Source organism: Ananas comosus, linkage group 12 (assembly GCF_001540865.1).
Source record: "Ananas comosus cultivar F153 linkage group 12, ASM154086v1, whole genome shotgun sequence".
Classification (NCBI taxonomy): Eukaryota; Viridiplantae; Streptophyta; class Magnoliopsida; order Poales; family Bromeliaceae; genus Ananas; species Ananas comosus.
The window spans coordinates 1,856,968-1,872,763 of NC_033632.1; the positions used below are offsets into that span (position 1 = coordinate 1,856,968).

A 15,796-nucleotide genomic window follows, 5' to 3' on the forward strand; every position below is an offset into this window, starting at 1 on the left:
TATTTTTGTTGAAATTAGATTTTTTTTTTATTTTCGCTCCCTTTTGAGTAATCCAATGTTTGATCTTGGATGAAAGTTTGAATAGTACGATCGGGTAGTTGCAGAACTGTCCACACGAGGAAAGTGATAGGACTTTAAATAATGCGAAGTTTTGGGTCCTGCACATGTCATGCTCACCCACATAAATGCCCACTTCAAGTAATACAAGACCCCAAAGCTTAATTTATTAGTTCAATTTCAAAATGTTAAACCTTGGATATAAGTCACAAAAAAAAATAAAAAATAAAATTGAACCACTAGTTTTTTGCCTAAGTTATGAAAGTTCAAGACATTAATTGTGCGACAGTTTTGTTGTGACTACTTGCTTTCTAGAAAGTCACTCATTCTAGGACTATTCTAGTCCTGATACGTTTAGCTTTTTAATCTCTTGGTCTAGTCACTGTCTAAAATATTATAGTCTGATTAAAAACTTTAATCCTATTATATTTTATATAGATGACTAGCTAAGGTCTTTCATCTATACTTTTGAAGACTAATTATCTGCAACCAAGTATTCCAAAGTGTTTTAATGGAACGTTGAACAATTAAATGGAAATTTTAGTGGACAAAGGAAGACGGAGAAAAATATCTGAAGAATTAATGGACTTGTGAGGTAATCATACTATAGGTCCACACGGTATTTTTTTTTTTCCTTTTTTTCTTTTAGAGAATAGTACCATTAGTAATGGTCCATTACCGGTGTATTATTTTTTTAAAAAAATAAATTTATCTGAAAATATAATTAATTATATTTTGAACTAGGGACCTCAGCCATTTGTGTTAGGAACAGTCGATTGTCCACATTATATACTATAATTATAAATAAATAGTATTTACTATTAATTTGTTAGTCATTGAATTCATAATAGTACCGTAAATTCTAGACATTCAAAGGCTATAATATTTATTTTACTATATAAAGCATTCTAGCCCCACTCATCATACTATTTTTTGGTTTTAAAGGAAAAATCAATAGAGGAGGGTGTGATTTATAAGATATTTATGCAATAGGTTGTTAGTTGAGGGGATCAACTTCATACGCTAACAAGATTAGTCAATTGATGTATTATTATTGATTAATGATGTCTTAGAGAGAGAGAGAGAGAGAGAGAGTTGTTGATACCTAATTTTTTTAAAAAAAAATTGATAAAAAAACAATAAACTAAAGGAAGCGAACAAAACGAGGGAAAGTGTAGTCAATGAGTCCTTGTAGGTCTCTCCTCTAACTTTGTCCTTTTGCTTACATTGGTGTACCACGCTGGTGCAGTATTTCAAAGATATTGTCAAAGGCCTTCACCAGAAGGTGGGGGGGTGATCCTATTGGACAATAGAGGAAAACTTTAAAAGGAAAATTATTAAGCCCTCTTTTAGGTATTTGATGCTTGGAAGGATTTTTTTTTTTTTTTAATTAGTAGGTTTTCGTTTTTCACTAATTTGTCCTTTGATCTTGCATAAATTAGGGTCTTGTATAAATTATAGTTTGAGGTTTTGCTAATCAAAGATCTACTAAAAAGAAAATATAAAATAAGTTTGTGGTGAACTTTCCAATGTGTTTGCTTAACTTTTATGCTCTATCTCTAGTTTATCTGCAAAAACCATAGGATTGCTAACGCAAAACAAATAACTGTGACTAAGCTGAATGTTTTTATCAACTGTGATAATAAAATAGAACTTTTAGATTTAATAATTGCTAACTCAAGATCGATATCAAAAGGAGAACAGAAAAAATTCGCATCAAAATAGCTTAATATTACAATTACAATGAAAAACTTTGAAATAGTAACCGCAATTACTTGGAAGTTTTTAGGTAAAAATTGGTTAAAGGTTGACAAAACGATCGGTTTAGTACAATGCATTGGCTAGATTAATAGTTTTTCCACCAACAGCTGATAACAGCGACTATTGGTCCAACTAAGCAGCTCAGTGATACCCAATTGACTTATCAAGCTCTTTGAATTGGACCATCCCTGGAGAGTATACAATGCTCACCAAAAAACTCACCACTACTTTCATCGAAAAAGTGTGGATGATTGATTATAGTTTGAATCTGTATTTCAACGTATCTGATCTATCAATAATAACTTTATTTTATTAATTGGTTGCTTAGTTAAGGGCTCGCATTGTTGTGCAGACAAGGTGAGAGCCATGTGCTTATCCAAACTTGTTAGAATAGAAAGTCATTAGAAATGATATTGAAAACAGTGTTTAGTCAGATACCTGTATTGCTTGATGATTAGTTAATTATTTATTCTTTACATTGATTATAAAGCATTAACAACTTTCTATTAACAAAAAGAGTAGGAACTTATTTTGGAAAACAAATATCTTACGAACGGCTTTTATTGCAGCGGAAGCAGAAACTTCAAATTAAAAACTTTTTAAGTGCTAGATTGAATGCTATAGACCCAAAATTAGTAAAAGCTTCAAAAGTCTTGCTTGCAATTCTTGCTGTCACACACCTATAGTTAAAACCTCAATTTGGAGATACTATATTGAAGTAGGTCAATGCTTTGATCAAGCATTGAATTGAACACTTCAAGTAAGATTTGATTCCCACTAACCAAGTATAAAAATAGGGAAAAGCGCATTAAAAAAAAAAAAGAAAAGACTCAAGATGCATTGATCCCTCCCTACCCAGTGAGATTGACTTGAGTTAATTAACTTATAGAAGGGCTGATCCATATTATGGTAGGGTGATTGGATGGTAGTTGTAAGCATCATCATCATTGGCTAAAAAACAGCTAAGTGTTTGAATTAAAACCCACCACCATGGAAGTCTCCTATCATTGGTTTTTAAATAGGAAAAATGACATAGACAAATGATGCCATGGTCTGTGCAAGTCAAAGCATTGGGGTATCCTCTTGCTTCATCTGCTTAATCACCTACATACATGACTATGACTACCATGAGAGAGAGAGAGAGAGAGAGAGAGAGAGAGAGAGAGGGAGAACAAAGTACTGACAAAGAAACGATCTTCTAACTGTGTAACATTTTTGTATTTGTTTTTTCTATGGAAAAGAGAAATTAATTGTTGCTAATTGAAAAGATCTAAAGTTTTTAATAGAGACTCAAATGAATCTTGTACTTGAGTACCAAAAGTCAGAAACTTGCTAACAAATTCTAGTGTTTGTGCCTAGAGTAGGGAGGTAAAATTGGACTTTTATGCCTCCAAAGTACATATCCCAATTTAAAGCTTCTATTTCTTTAATTAAATAGTAACTACTACGAACTTTTCGCGAAAAAAACTATTAGATGAGTTTTTCAGATATATTTACTCAAACAGCACTTCTAAAGAAGTTTTAAAAGTTAACAATGAATGGTAATCCGCGAGTGAAGTCGGCAGGTCGAATAAAGACATCAGCTATAGTAATCCCCAAGTCATGTGATATTAATAATATCAGGGAGGAAAAAGAAAACAAAGGAAGAAGAAAACAGTGTGGCAACGATGGCGAAAATTGCGGTGGCTTAGTTGGGCAAGTAAACCTAAGGGGGTCAGATTAATCAGCTTGAACATAACCAACTTCCTAGAAGATTAGTTAATATATTGATTATCTAGCATACTTAGCTGTCATTGGCTGCATAAAGAATAACTCCAAATGTCAATGGAATTGCATCACTCTGTAGCAGGAAGCAAATAGAATAGGAAGATTCAGCCACCCGCTAGGATTTTTCGTCTTATTCAGTTTAGAAACTGTCAATGAGCAAACCTCTACCAGGAAGAAAAATAGAACTTAAACTTTATCTTATTGTAAACTGAGATTGGAATTATGGTGTCACTGAAACATTAGTGTAACGATTCAGCCCACTAAAACTAATAACTCACCAGATTCTAAATCACCGATCCAAAATGCTTAAGTACATCTATTAATTCTAGAATATCCGTTACATAGGGGGGGGGTATTAAAATGTCATATAATAACCGAGCTTAAATATTTTAATCCGGCAGTATAAGCCTAACGAGTTATTAGTCATAGTAGGCCGCATCGTTACAACTAGTCTGGGAGATTAAACGATGAATATATATTTAGTGTATCTGAAACATGAATGCGGTAGATAGTCAGATAACTCCTACTCTACTGGAATTATATTGATAAATCATACAATTTTCACATAAAATTTTGGTTTCTATATAAACCAAACCGAACCGAACCGAACTGCATGGCAATAAACTAAGTGAGCAGTTTTGATCAAGAAGAAAAGGAGTACACACTTGTTTTAAGAGTGCACAGCCGAGATGGAATACCTGCTCATAGATGATGCTTAAATTTGAATGGTAAATAGGATAGAAGTTTCATGTTCATGTTAAATGGTCATATAAGCCCTGCTCAATATTTGGTATTCAAGCTAAAAGTTTAGATACCAAAACTAGCATAAACCAACTAGTGTTTGCATCCTGAGTATCTTACAAGCAAAATGCAATAGCAAAAGGAGTCGAAGAACTTCTAATGAATAGCACTATAGCAGTACATATATTAGTATGCCAGTGGTAAAATAGATTATAAGACAAGAGTATCAAAAGATTATATAGCTCCCAGAAACTATAGTTCAAGATCATGGAAAGCAAGGCCCATGGGCCCAAATCTAGTTAGGAATGTTAAGTGGGGTAGCTATAGACTACATTGACCCACCAATTCTATAAGAATAGAAGCTCAAGCATTGTTATTGGAGGAACGGTGATCACTTTGTACAATAATAAGAAGTGGTTTAATTTACATTTCAAGGCATGAAGATAAAGCCATAAATCTAGGTTTAATGATAAAGAGACTGCTGTGTAAATAGACATGAGAGCTTGATATTATAGTCAGCCGATGATCAATTTTGCACCCATCATTGTGTTTATCTGTTGACATATAGCATAATTTAATAGCCTTTTCTTTTGTATCTATTTGTTTTCTTGGAGAAAGAATAAACTGAAGGGGACCCCAAAAAAAAAAAAGAGAAAAAGCGAGCTTCTTAAACGCATCAATCAGAAACCAGAGGGCAAAGCTATTCAGTTGGCTAATCATGCATATATAACTGATTTGTGACAACAGTAAATCAAACTAATAAAAACAAAATTGTAAACCGAATACTTAACAGAATAGAAAAACATGATTCTAATTTCGTACTTACATGGAACATTACAGCACCAAATTATGCGTTAAAGAGGTAACTAAGAGAAAGCCCTATCTCATACCTCATCGGTTTTTAACTTTTGCTTCTTTTTTTTTTTAAAGCACAATATTCTTTCATCTGCCCCACTCTGATTCAGGCCCAGATCGTAGGTTATTCGACTGGATAGTGTTCTCCGGAGTTATAGCATTTGCAAATGCATGCCAACCCAGTAGATATGGCAAAATAAACTGAAAAAAGAAAATCAAACACCAATTGAAATTATGTTAAATTAATATTGCATTTGAATTAATGAGTACACCACTTAAATACATGGAATTAAAGACATAGAAACAGCAGAAGAAATAAGTCATTTTTGTGCCATACAAATACATATGAAGTTTGGAAGGGCTGAATTTGATATCAATACCACCCTAATCCTGATTAGAAATAGTTCGGATTCCCTAAACCCTAATCAAACATAATTTGTGAACTATGAAACAAACAGATTCATTGATCCATGGTCCAGCATGTTAAGATTGAACACATTCCATGTCAAAGCCCTACTAATATCTTAGCAACTTAGTCAGTTTAATCTAAAATTGACAATGTTGAGCCATGTAATTCATAGTTTTGTTACATAAAACTCAAAATTAAGCTAAAAGATGTGGCACTTCTTTAATCTAAAATTGACTACGGTAAGTTATCTTATTCATAGGTTTATTTCATGAGACTTAAAAATTAAAATTAAGCTAACAGATGTGACATTTCCTGGAGAGATACACCTAAAGCAAGAATGGGATAAAAAAAAAAACATTAGAGAAATAGATATGAGAACATTTACATTATAGCCAGCAAAATTATCTACTTGATTATATAACCTTACAAAATCTAAAACATTGTAAGGTATTTCTGTAAGCAACTATAGTTTCAAGGGGTATAGATAAAACTTTGAATTCACAGGGGGTATATTATGGAAAGCCTATGTGATAATGATACATGATAAGAAAACAAATCTTCGATTCCTTTGCACATTTAACAATAGATATGGAAAGCTCTTTTCGGTACTAAAGTTGTGTTTTGTTATTATAGAATAAAAATGCAGAAGAATTGAATAGGGCATATCATACATTGAAAGCCGAATTTAGGACAGCAAATTCAGCTTTTGTAACGGGAATATAAATGCTCTCATCCACATTCACCAGGCGGTTTTGAACACCTACAAACAGAGTGCAAGGCTATATTAGACAATTATTTTCATCAAACATCATAATGGGATATTTTGGCTACTTACTAGAGATTTTTAAAAATTGCAGCTTTTTTGGCTATATGCTACTAGAGAATTGGGTAATAACAAGGGACGTACTAAGATTGAAAAAGTGACCAGTGCCATCTGGTAGAGGTTCCGCCTTTAAAACCTTGCGTATCTTTCCTTCTTCGCTGAAAATATGGGAAAAGCAGAGCTTAATTGTATTTGAACACATTAAATATCACTGAGAATGTCACTTGAATCATGTCAGTTCCATAACTGAAACCCCAACTTTTTGAGATATCAAGGTGGCAAGAGAAAAGATCAATTATTAAGAGAACAATTAAACTAGCAAAAAAGGTAAACTAAAGACCTTAGTTCAAGCGGCACAAGTAAATCTGTAAAAGAGGAAGATTCTTACCTTCTTCCCTTAAAGGGGTCGTGGAAAAACTCACACGAATCCTTCACACCAAGACTAATTATAGTTCCTATCTCAGCGACAGATAAAGAAAAAACCTGGCACCAAAGGAAACAGTTTATAGAAAACTAAGTATTGTTCAAACAGTTTACTCAACCAAGGCACTTTTGAAACAACTTAAAAGATGAGAGGTTCTTTGTTTTGTTCTTTCTTTTTCACAGCCTTTGTTTCATCATGTCTTTGTTTTGTTCTTTCTTTTACTCAACCAAGGCACTCTTGAAAATCTAGGGCTTTTGCTTTGTCACGTTGCCAGGAAGCTAAAAAAAGCTTCTGGGTCTCAGAAGCAGAAACTTCTATTTAAAGCTTCTACTTCCACCAAAAAGGGAGCCGGTTAGAGGAATTCAAACTCAAATAGAACTTCTGAAGAAGCTCCAACTATACCAATATCATGCCCTAACTTAGTAGCAACAAAACCAAAGCTTCTACACTAGTATACAGTATTAGGGATAGAAAAATCACAACTTTTAGATGGAAAGCAAGTAATTTATTGGAAGAAAAAAAAAAAAAGGCAAAAAAGATATATCTAATAAACCTGCTTCCTATTCCAATCATACTGCCGAGTTCCCACTGCAGGAGCGAATTGGAGGAGAACGAATCCCTCCTTCGAAACCTTATACGCTCCGGACTACAGCACACACGCAGGAAAAAAAGAAAGGAAAAAAAAGAAAAATCCAAAGTAACAGCATATAGATAACACATTATAAGCTGAATAATTGAAATTGAGGGCTCCTCAGGAAACATTACTACTTACATCCAAAGGGGCGAACTCGGGGGCTCTCGGCTCTACAGTGAGCGCGGCCTTTCCTTTGTAGATGGAGTAGCCCACGAAAACCCTCGGCGATTGCCCTGCAGTAGTAGGTCATTGAAGGCAAACAAGTAAGGGCTCACTGTAGGATACGTGCATCATCGAAAGGGGGATGAGGAGGGAGACCTCCGGCGAAGGAGGAGGTGGGGGACTCCTGCGGCGGCGGCGNGACGCGGCGGCGGCGGCGGCGAGCCGAAGTAGTCGGAGCGGCGACAGGTGATGGAGAGAGGGGGCGGTTTGGAGATTAGGTTTAGGGTTTTGGAGGGGAAAAAGAGGAGGAGGGGGTCTCGTAGAGGGGTTGAGGGTAAGAGGAAAGAGCGGTGGTGAGCTAAGGATGGTGGCGGTGAGTGTGAAGACAGTGAGAGCGGCATTTCGTCGAACGGTTTCAGAATGCGTTTTCGCTGCTCGTATATTTTTGCTATGTTTGTTTTGAGAGGGTAATGAATGGAGCCGGTTCGGACCGCCTAACAGGTGACGGTTGTTCCTTGCACCCGGCGCACCACGTCACCTCGAAAAACCGAGTCTACTACAGCAAAATAATAGTGTACTACTAGTTCATGTCGAAGCAACGGACTTCCCTGAACCACCCCAGTTAAGAGGCTGTGGCCCGGTCGAGCCCATTATTAGTTCTCCTAGCTTTTAATCAGCTGGAAAATGCAAGAGAGCCACGCGACACTAATAATAATGGGAGATAATAATACTCAATTGTTTTTACCTTCGCGGAAAGCATCTATAGGTTGGCTTGCTTAGCTAAAAATTGTGAAAGACACGATGAAACTAATTTACAAAACGAACACAAGGGGATACAACCTAGCGACAAGAAAAAATAAATGGACTCTTAATGCCTAATAACCAAGAAATTATTTTTAAAAAAATTGGGGCAAACAAGATTCACTTGAGCTGTAAGTATTAGAAAGTTGAGAAAGTAAAAAGATAGGGAAAAATGCCGAGTATAAGCATAAATAACAATATAGCATCATCCAACTGCAGTGATGTCTTAAATTATGTGCGATAAAAAAATATGATGAAAAAATATCATATTTATTTCCGTACGTAATATTACGCTCCGCATATTGCGATAAGTCGGTTATGATATATTTCTGCGATCCCACTGGAGAATGCAGAACCATATCCTTATATGTTTTTTTCCTAACTTTATTTTATCTAACAGTATCAGATAGATCTCAATACCAAACTAAACCTAAGACAGATGCCATAAATCACTTCCGACTACAATATTCAAAAGTGTTCTTAAAAAGTCCCCCAAACAAAGCAGGGTGTAAACATAGCATAACACCAAAGCAGCAGGCTTTTTACAGTATGCATTCACCTTTTTTTAAAAAAAAAAAACATGCAAACATACTTTCGCATTCTTATAAGCCGAAGTTCACAGGGCTTCTTTACCAGCCCTGAATGACGTATGTAAAGAAAGGAAGCCCCACACCAGCTGATTTTATAAACAAGCTTTACCATTAGCATTTCAGGGATGCGGTCCTGCAAAACAGAACATTGCAAGATAACAATATAAGTAAATGGTTTTGGCTCTCATAACAGCATTTGCTTCTCATTCTCAACTTGAGTAGAAGCCTGACGTTATGGAAGCAAAAAATTATTCGAGCATGTTTGGGACCCTGGTTTGGATTAGATAAGATCCAAGAGTCAGTCAAGCTGAGGCAGAAGGAGAGAGAGTTTAGAGACTCGGAAATGTCAAGGGTCATGAGAGTAATCACACTATGATGGGATTCTTGAATCTCATTCCCACCTGAGAGGTTGAGATTGAAGGGAACTAGTTTGAAATTCCAATGTCACCAACCAGATCCGCCCCAACCATTGCAACCTCCCTCACCTTTTGCTCACTAAATTTTCTCTCTCATCCAACATCGCTCTCTTATCTTATCCGATCCAATTAAAACCTGGGATTCAAACCGGTGCTAAGAGCTTTGGAATAGAATTAGAAGCTGAAATGTGCTTCTAAGGCCCAGAAGTAAAAGCTCCGCTTTGAAGCTTTCTCCATTTTTCTCGCACCTCGAAGCTACAGGGACGATAGTGAGGGAAATTATTAGAGCTTTATTGGGACAGCATTTGTGCAGAAGCTACAACCAGGCCAAGAAGAACCTTGGAGCCTATTTGACCTGACATCTAGAATAGCTTCTCTGCTCAAGCAGAAGCCTAGCATTCAGCAGGGAAAAAAGATACAGCATCATATTGGAACAAGAAACTACATGGCCCTCCTGGTTGCAAAAGCTTCAATTTGAAGCTTTTGTTTCTAGATCCAGTAGAAAGCTCTTTGCAGTTGTTTAGAATAAAGTATTTGTTGTTTCTTAATAAATTCTACTCAAACAATACTTCTGCAAAAGCTTCAGTGAGAACAAAGATGCTCTTAAGATAAAATGCACAAAGACCCCTCAATCATAAACCTTCATAAAATAGACCTCCCAAAATTTATTCCTTAGAATTAACAGCCCCTTCGACTTTTTCGCCGCTTCACTTAGGTGTTTTTGTCAATTAAATTAGGGATTCCCTCAAATAAAAAGACAACCCTGTTATATGAAATATCTCTATCCGCAAAAAATATCTGGTAGGTTAAGAGTTACTAGCTGATACCAAAGGGAGCCATTAAATTTCAACAAAATCCCATATACAACTAAATAGACAACTCAATCAAGACAAGGAATAAGTCGAGGGCTGGTGTCAAATAAATTTTAAAAAAAATCATTGGGGGTTCATTTCAATATGGTATATAGTTGAGTGGGTCTCCATATTCTTTTACCTAGTCTTTTGTTCTAGAGAAAGTCACCACAAAATCAAGTACTCACAGCATAAGAAAAGGCAAGGAGGTTCAAATACCTGGATAAGCCCCCTTTGAAGTTGTCCAGGGAATCAGAATCAACATCATTCTGGGTGATGGTTTCTTTGAAGGCCTTCACAATTTCTTCTGAATCAACCTCTGAAATATGCTGCAGCCCCTGGGAAAAATAAATGATAACAAAAATTAGATAAGAGAAGAAAATTTAGTATAATTCATTGTAGTTGTGACACATTCATAGGCGAATTTCATGCATGCCATAGTTCCTCTGACACTAGAGACCAAGCAGAAGCTAACTTTAATATCAGGAGTTCGGTGGTTTTGGTCATTTCAGGAGTTTTTGGAGTTTTAGGTTTCAGCCAATTTCAGCCTAACTAACAATATTGTTATTCTAATCTTTCAGGTCTCACAACTAAAATCTCCTATCAGTTGATAGCTGTCTACCAATAATCTGCAACAACCTACATGATTATGATCAACATTATTTGTTTATGAACCGTGAACCTAAGAGAAATCCATTTGGTATTATAATGCCTAATCATGTCAACATAGATTTGCAAAAAATGCAGAAAAGAAAAATTGTCGAACAGCAACAAGAGAAAAGCTTTCTAGTAAAGTTGTTGTCAATTACAGCTAGCTAAAAGAAGTAAACCTTTAAACTTTTAGTCTCTCCACATCCAACAAAACGCTTCCCAACAGACTTCAATCCATCCTGCAGTGGATATGAAAAACAAAACAAGGTAATAAAGAAAAATATAATAAAATAAATGTCATCAGAAAAAAGAAAAAAGACTGCAAGATTTAATGCAAATTCCAGTTAAGGCAGGTAATGATATTTTACCAAATAAATCATACCTGGAGAGCATCAGGCATTTTCCCACCTTTTCCCTCAGCAAACTGTAAGAGGTACATTACACCAGCCAGCGAGCAATTCTGTAGAAATAATTTCCTTAGCAACAAGAGATAGAGAAAGAACCAAAAGTTTAAAATAATATTAAACTACCAAACATCTGCACAGATAGAAACTATCGGCAGAACAACAATTAAAATGATCATCACAATATCATGAAACAGTTGGAGGCAAAAAAGATACAAGAAGGAACAATGAAGTTAAAATGTCCCAAATCTAGGTTATTTCCATGGCAGAAACAATTTTTGAAGGTTTTTCACTTAAATTATAAGTCTAAACTTTAACGAAGAAGCAACCTGGCCTACCAATAGGCCTTATAATTCTATATTGTCAATCTCTTGTCCGGTTTTTTTCTCTCACCAAAAAATTTTGGAAGAGGCTTATAGAATGATGATGATCAACCAAAGAACAATCGAACTATAATGTTATATAACTGAAAATTATTAACTATTGACGCATATAACAATCTAAAATTCCCATTTCCATAACAAAGAAATGAAAGAGCATGCAACACAGCATATTCATATATTAAAATGGAGTGCTACCTGTTTCGCTACCAATGCATTCATTTTCCCATCCTGCAAATATCAGAAATATAGTCAACAGGAACGGCAAATTAAACAGTCCAAAATTATGAAAGATTTCAAGTTGTTTTTTATCTGATTTATATGCCTGACCATATTCCAAACCAATTGTTGGATGTTGCTTAATTCTGAACCCAGATTCTCAAGTTGAAGGCGAGCATCAGTAACCTGTGTAGCAAAAAAAAATATAGAATTAAAAAAAAAAAAAATCACTAGGTCTTCAAAAAGCAAACAAAGAAATGAAAAGGTAAAAAAAGGGGAAAAGAATAGTTCTAACTTCCAAGAATTACCTCCTTTTTTATTGTTCCAGATAACACCTTTTGTTCATCCAGTTTACCATCCAAGTTCTCAATGCGCTGTGTGAGATGCCTCTTAGTAGCCTACGAGAAAGAAAGGGAAGGTTAACGATTGTGCTTTCTTACTTACCTATAATTTACATCCAACCAAAATGCTCCCTATAACTATTTAGTTTCAGAGATTTGAGAAGGAGAAAAGACCTTTTTAATACGATGACAAAGCACGATCTGAAAATTACACAGAACCTCATCTCTAACAATGGACCCTTGAACTCCAACCAATTCCTTATATCGACTTTTTTAGTAAAACTGAACAGACTCAAATCTTTTTCAAGTACTAAAAAAAAAAAAATACTCGCCCTTAATTTTACTTGTGAAAGACAGAAAGAGTCCAGAGTAAAATATTTGAATCAAATTAGATGTTTCTGAATGAAGCATAATCCGAATCAAACTGAACGGAGCTAAAATGATTCAGTTTGGTTTGTTTGGTTTATTCAGTTCAAATATTCGTTAAATTCCTCCCTTTAATATAAAGGATATAGGCTGATCATGTCTCTTTAAAGCTTTGCTCTGACAATTAGATAGTAAACACAGAAACAGTTCAATTATCATCAAATGGCTAAGGTATAAGTTATCATGTACTCAATTAATCAGCCAAAAAAAATAGGTTATTTGTATTCACTTAAGTTTGTGTATTCGATTCTCGATATGAACTACTAAGCTATACCACAGTACTGAATACTGATTACCGCATGCAATGAACCAAAATCACTCGGCTTGGTTAGGTAATTCAGTTTAGACTAAATAATGTACACCATTAGATCTTGCTAGACCTATGCATAGATACTTTGTCGCATCCTCTCCTGTAGGAATGTTGGGGTCGACAATCATATGGCAATCATAAGCATAAGACAATCATACACACTGCTTTCCAAATACTTGCAGAGGCTCAAATTAATGAAAAGAAGATAACACTGATCTTGAGTTCATTACTTACAGCAAGAGCAGCAGACACTTGCTCAAGATGCTTCGTCATGCCTGAAACAGCATTCGCCATATTGCGCTTCGTGACATACATAAGATCAGAGAAAGAGAGGCCCTAATCAATTTAGAAAAAGAAATTGTCAGTTAAATCTATATATCACAAGTTGTTCCTGGAAAAACAATATTTACTCAACAGAGATTAATCCCTTGCATAAAGAACAACTACAGAAGATTGTTCTCTTATCAATAATTTAATGAAGAAACTGATAACTTGGTATAGAACCACAAACTTCGTATTGATTCGCAAAGAAGCCTCTACCCATTTACGTAGATGGAAGAATAAAAATTAATTAGGTAGAAAAAGAGATGAATTAGAAAGTTGAAGGTTACGTAGAACATACTTTCCACCACATGTATCCATAGCCCAATGCCCCCAAGGTAGCAGCAGGTACAATAAGTGCTGTTACAGCTGGCAGAAAAACAACATAGAGTGGTCATGATAAAAAAAATTGTTATGCCATTGCCAGCAATCATATCTTTAAAAGAACCAAAAATTAAAGCAAGAAAAGAAACTTGAACACTTGGTCCACTTTTGTAAATCTGTCTGTGCAGAAGTATTGACATGTAACAACAGTACTAATAAAGGATATCTTGTTTTCCTAGTTCTAATGTCATGCAACTACATCAGAATGTAGATTGACAAGAACCAATTACTTTTTGTCAGGTCGTAAATTACATGAAGCATCGCTGATGATCAAATCATTATACCACCTCCAATCTTCAACTGCTTCATTGATTTTCAGTCTAAGAGCAAAATATACCTGTTTGGCCTGAATTTCCATTGAGAATAGTAATGGGACGAGATGAAGCAATTTGTCGAACCTCCGAAGCCAACCGCCGGACCTATAAAACATGAAATTGCACCATATTAGGAAAAATTTCAATCAACAACCGTATTGAAAATTCAGGTTCACCAATAATTCTCGCTGCAACAAAACAATAGCACCTCATTCAAGCACACAACTTTACCAATCAATTTGAGGACCTTATATTGATCAAAAGTTTAAAATGGCTAAACAACTGGAAGATATCCCCAATATATATGCTAACGAGCACCACTTTTAAGGGATGAAAACATGTCAGCACATCAGATCAAGACTAAAGCAGTAGCTAAAAGGAAAACCAGATTATCAACCCATCATGATTCATGAATACAAAATCGCAAAACAGGAAGTAATCAAAAGTCCTTTTGTTAATCAAATATAAGTGATTTACTGAATTCATAGAGAACTCGGAAGCAAATTTTCTAAAAAAGAAACTGTTCATAAATGATTCTAGCTGCAGATGAGGAATGTCGATATCCATGGAACCTTATGAGTTGTGGCATGCATATATTACTATAGCCAACACCGTCCCTACCCACATGCACAACACCATACCTCCTCCATTTGACAAAAAAGTGAGAGGTGATGAATATGGTGATTACAACACATAATAACCAACCAAGTTTATTAGCATCTAACAAACTACCGCCTATCATTAAAAAACCGCATCTATTCATATCTAAAAGCTTAACATTAAGATAGTAAATTCCAGACGACCAAACATAGGAAACTAGAATTAAGACGAGGTACTACCTGAGAAGCAAGAGCTTCATGTACGTCGGAATCAGAATCACCTCCCTTCTCTCTCGATTTTTCCAATCCCTTCACCATGTCCTGAAAAACCAAATCAACACCAGTAAATCCCAACATTCCAATCTTTTTATCTTCCCTAAAACCTCAAACCAATTCCACTGACAAGCAGAAAATCCAAGGATTCTCACCTGAAGCTCCGCCAATATATCAGAGAATCGACCGTTGCGGAGCACGATCGAACCCGTAACCCCTGGAAAGCAGAGAACGAGCACGAAACCCCTCAGATTGTGGAACAAAGTACTCAAATCGAATCAACGACGAAGAAGGAGGAGAAGATAACGATGATGATGATGAATAAGTGTGTAGAGGGAGAGAGAGGGGCGAATCGCTACATATACCTGCTCCGACGAGGAGTATAACTCTGGAGAGGCCCATCCCCACCTGCATCGCCATGGATACGCTCGGTTTCGAAACCCTAACCTGATCTCAGAAGCGAACAGAGACCTAAATCTAAGGTTCGGGGGAAGCGAGCGAGAACGAGAGAGGGTGGGAGAGGTAGGGGAGCAGGAGAAATCGGATCGCTTAAGGCGAAGTCGTCGTCTTGTGGGTGAAGCTGGGTGAGGTGATTGGTTTTGGCGGCGGAAGCGTGGCCGCGAGCCGTATTCAGTCGCCGAGCCCGAGTTTCATTATTAGGTTGGGACGTTGGGTCGGGTTCGGGTCACCTGACTGAGTTAAACACGGCAAAGCGAAGTGTCTCGCCACCGAATTCTAGAGCAAATCGGGAGTCCATAGTGTTCCGGCGCTGATTTACATAAGCGGCGCTCTAGAATTAGTGAATTACCTGAAGTAGGGAGTACAAAGCTTACAGCTGCCGCGCTCAAACGAAGTCGGCGCTTTTCAACTGCTTCGGCGCCGA

The 15,796-nt window shown here is 36.1% G+C and overlaps 2 protein-coding genes across 2 annotated transcripts; both read right to left on the reverse strand.

Moving 5' to 3' along the window:
* On the reverse strand, nucleotides 5,012-7,901 carry LOC109718439 (single-stranded DNA-binding protein WHY1, chloroplastic-like; the record flags this gene model as incomplete). The annotated part of the gene is made up of 7 exons (XM_020244682.1): nucleotides 5,012-5,382; nucleotides 6,262-6,350; nucleotides 6,498-6,571; nucleotides 6,802-6,896; nucleotides 7,391-7,483; nucleotides 7,610-7,704; nucleotides 7,790-7,901. Coding segments are annotated over 7 exons (672 nt in total), but the record flags the coding sequence as incomplete, so codon positions are not given.
* LOC109718525 lies at nucleotides 8,842-15,488 on the reverse strand. The gene is made up of 13 exons (XM_020244785.1): nucleotides 15,279-15,488; nucleotides 15,069-15,130; nucleotides 14,881-14,961; nucleotides 14,065-14,146; nucleotides 13,645-13,712; nucleotides 13,257-13,358; nucleotides 12,254-12,343; nucleotides 12,057-12,131; nucleotides 11,925-11,957; nucleotides 11,325-11,402; nucleotides 11,122-11,181; nucleotides 10,511-10,629; nucleotides 8,842-9,157 (listed from the first exon to the last, which is right to left on the reverse strand). Exons 1-13 carry the CDS (start codon nucleotides 15,331-15,333, stop codon nucleotides 9,136-9,138), a joined length of 927 nt encoding a protein of 308 aa, XP_020100374.1. The 5' UTR covers nucleotides 15,334-15,488; the 3' UTR covers nucleotides 8,842-9,135.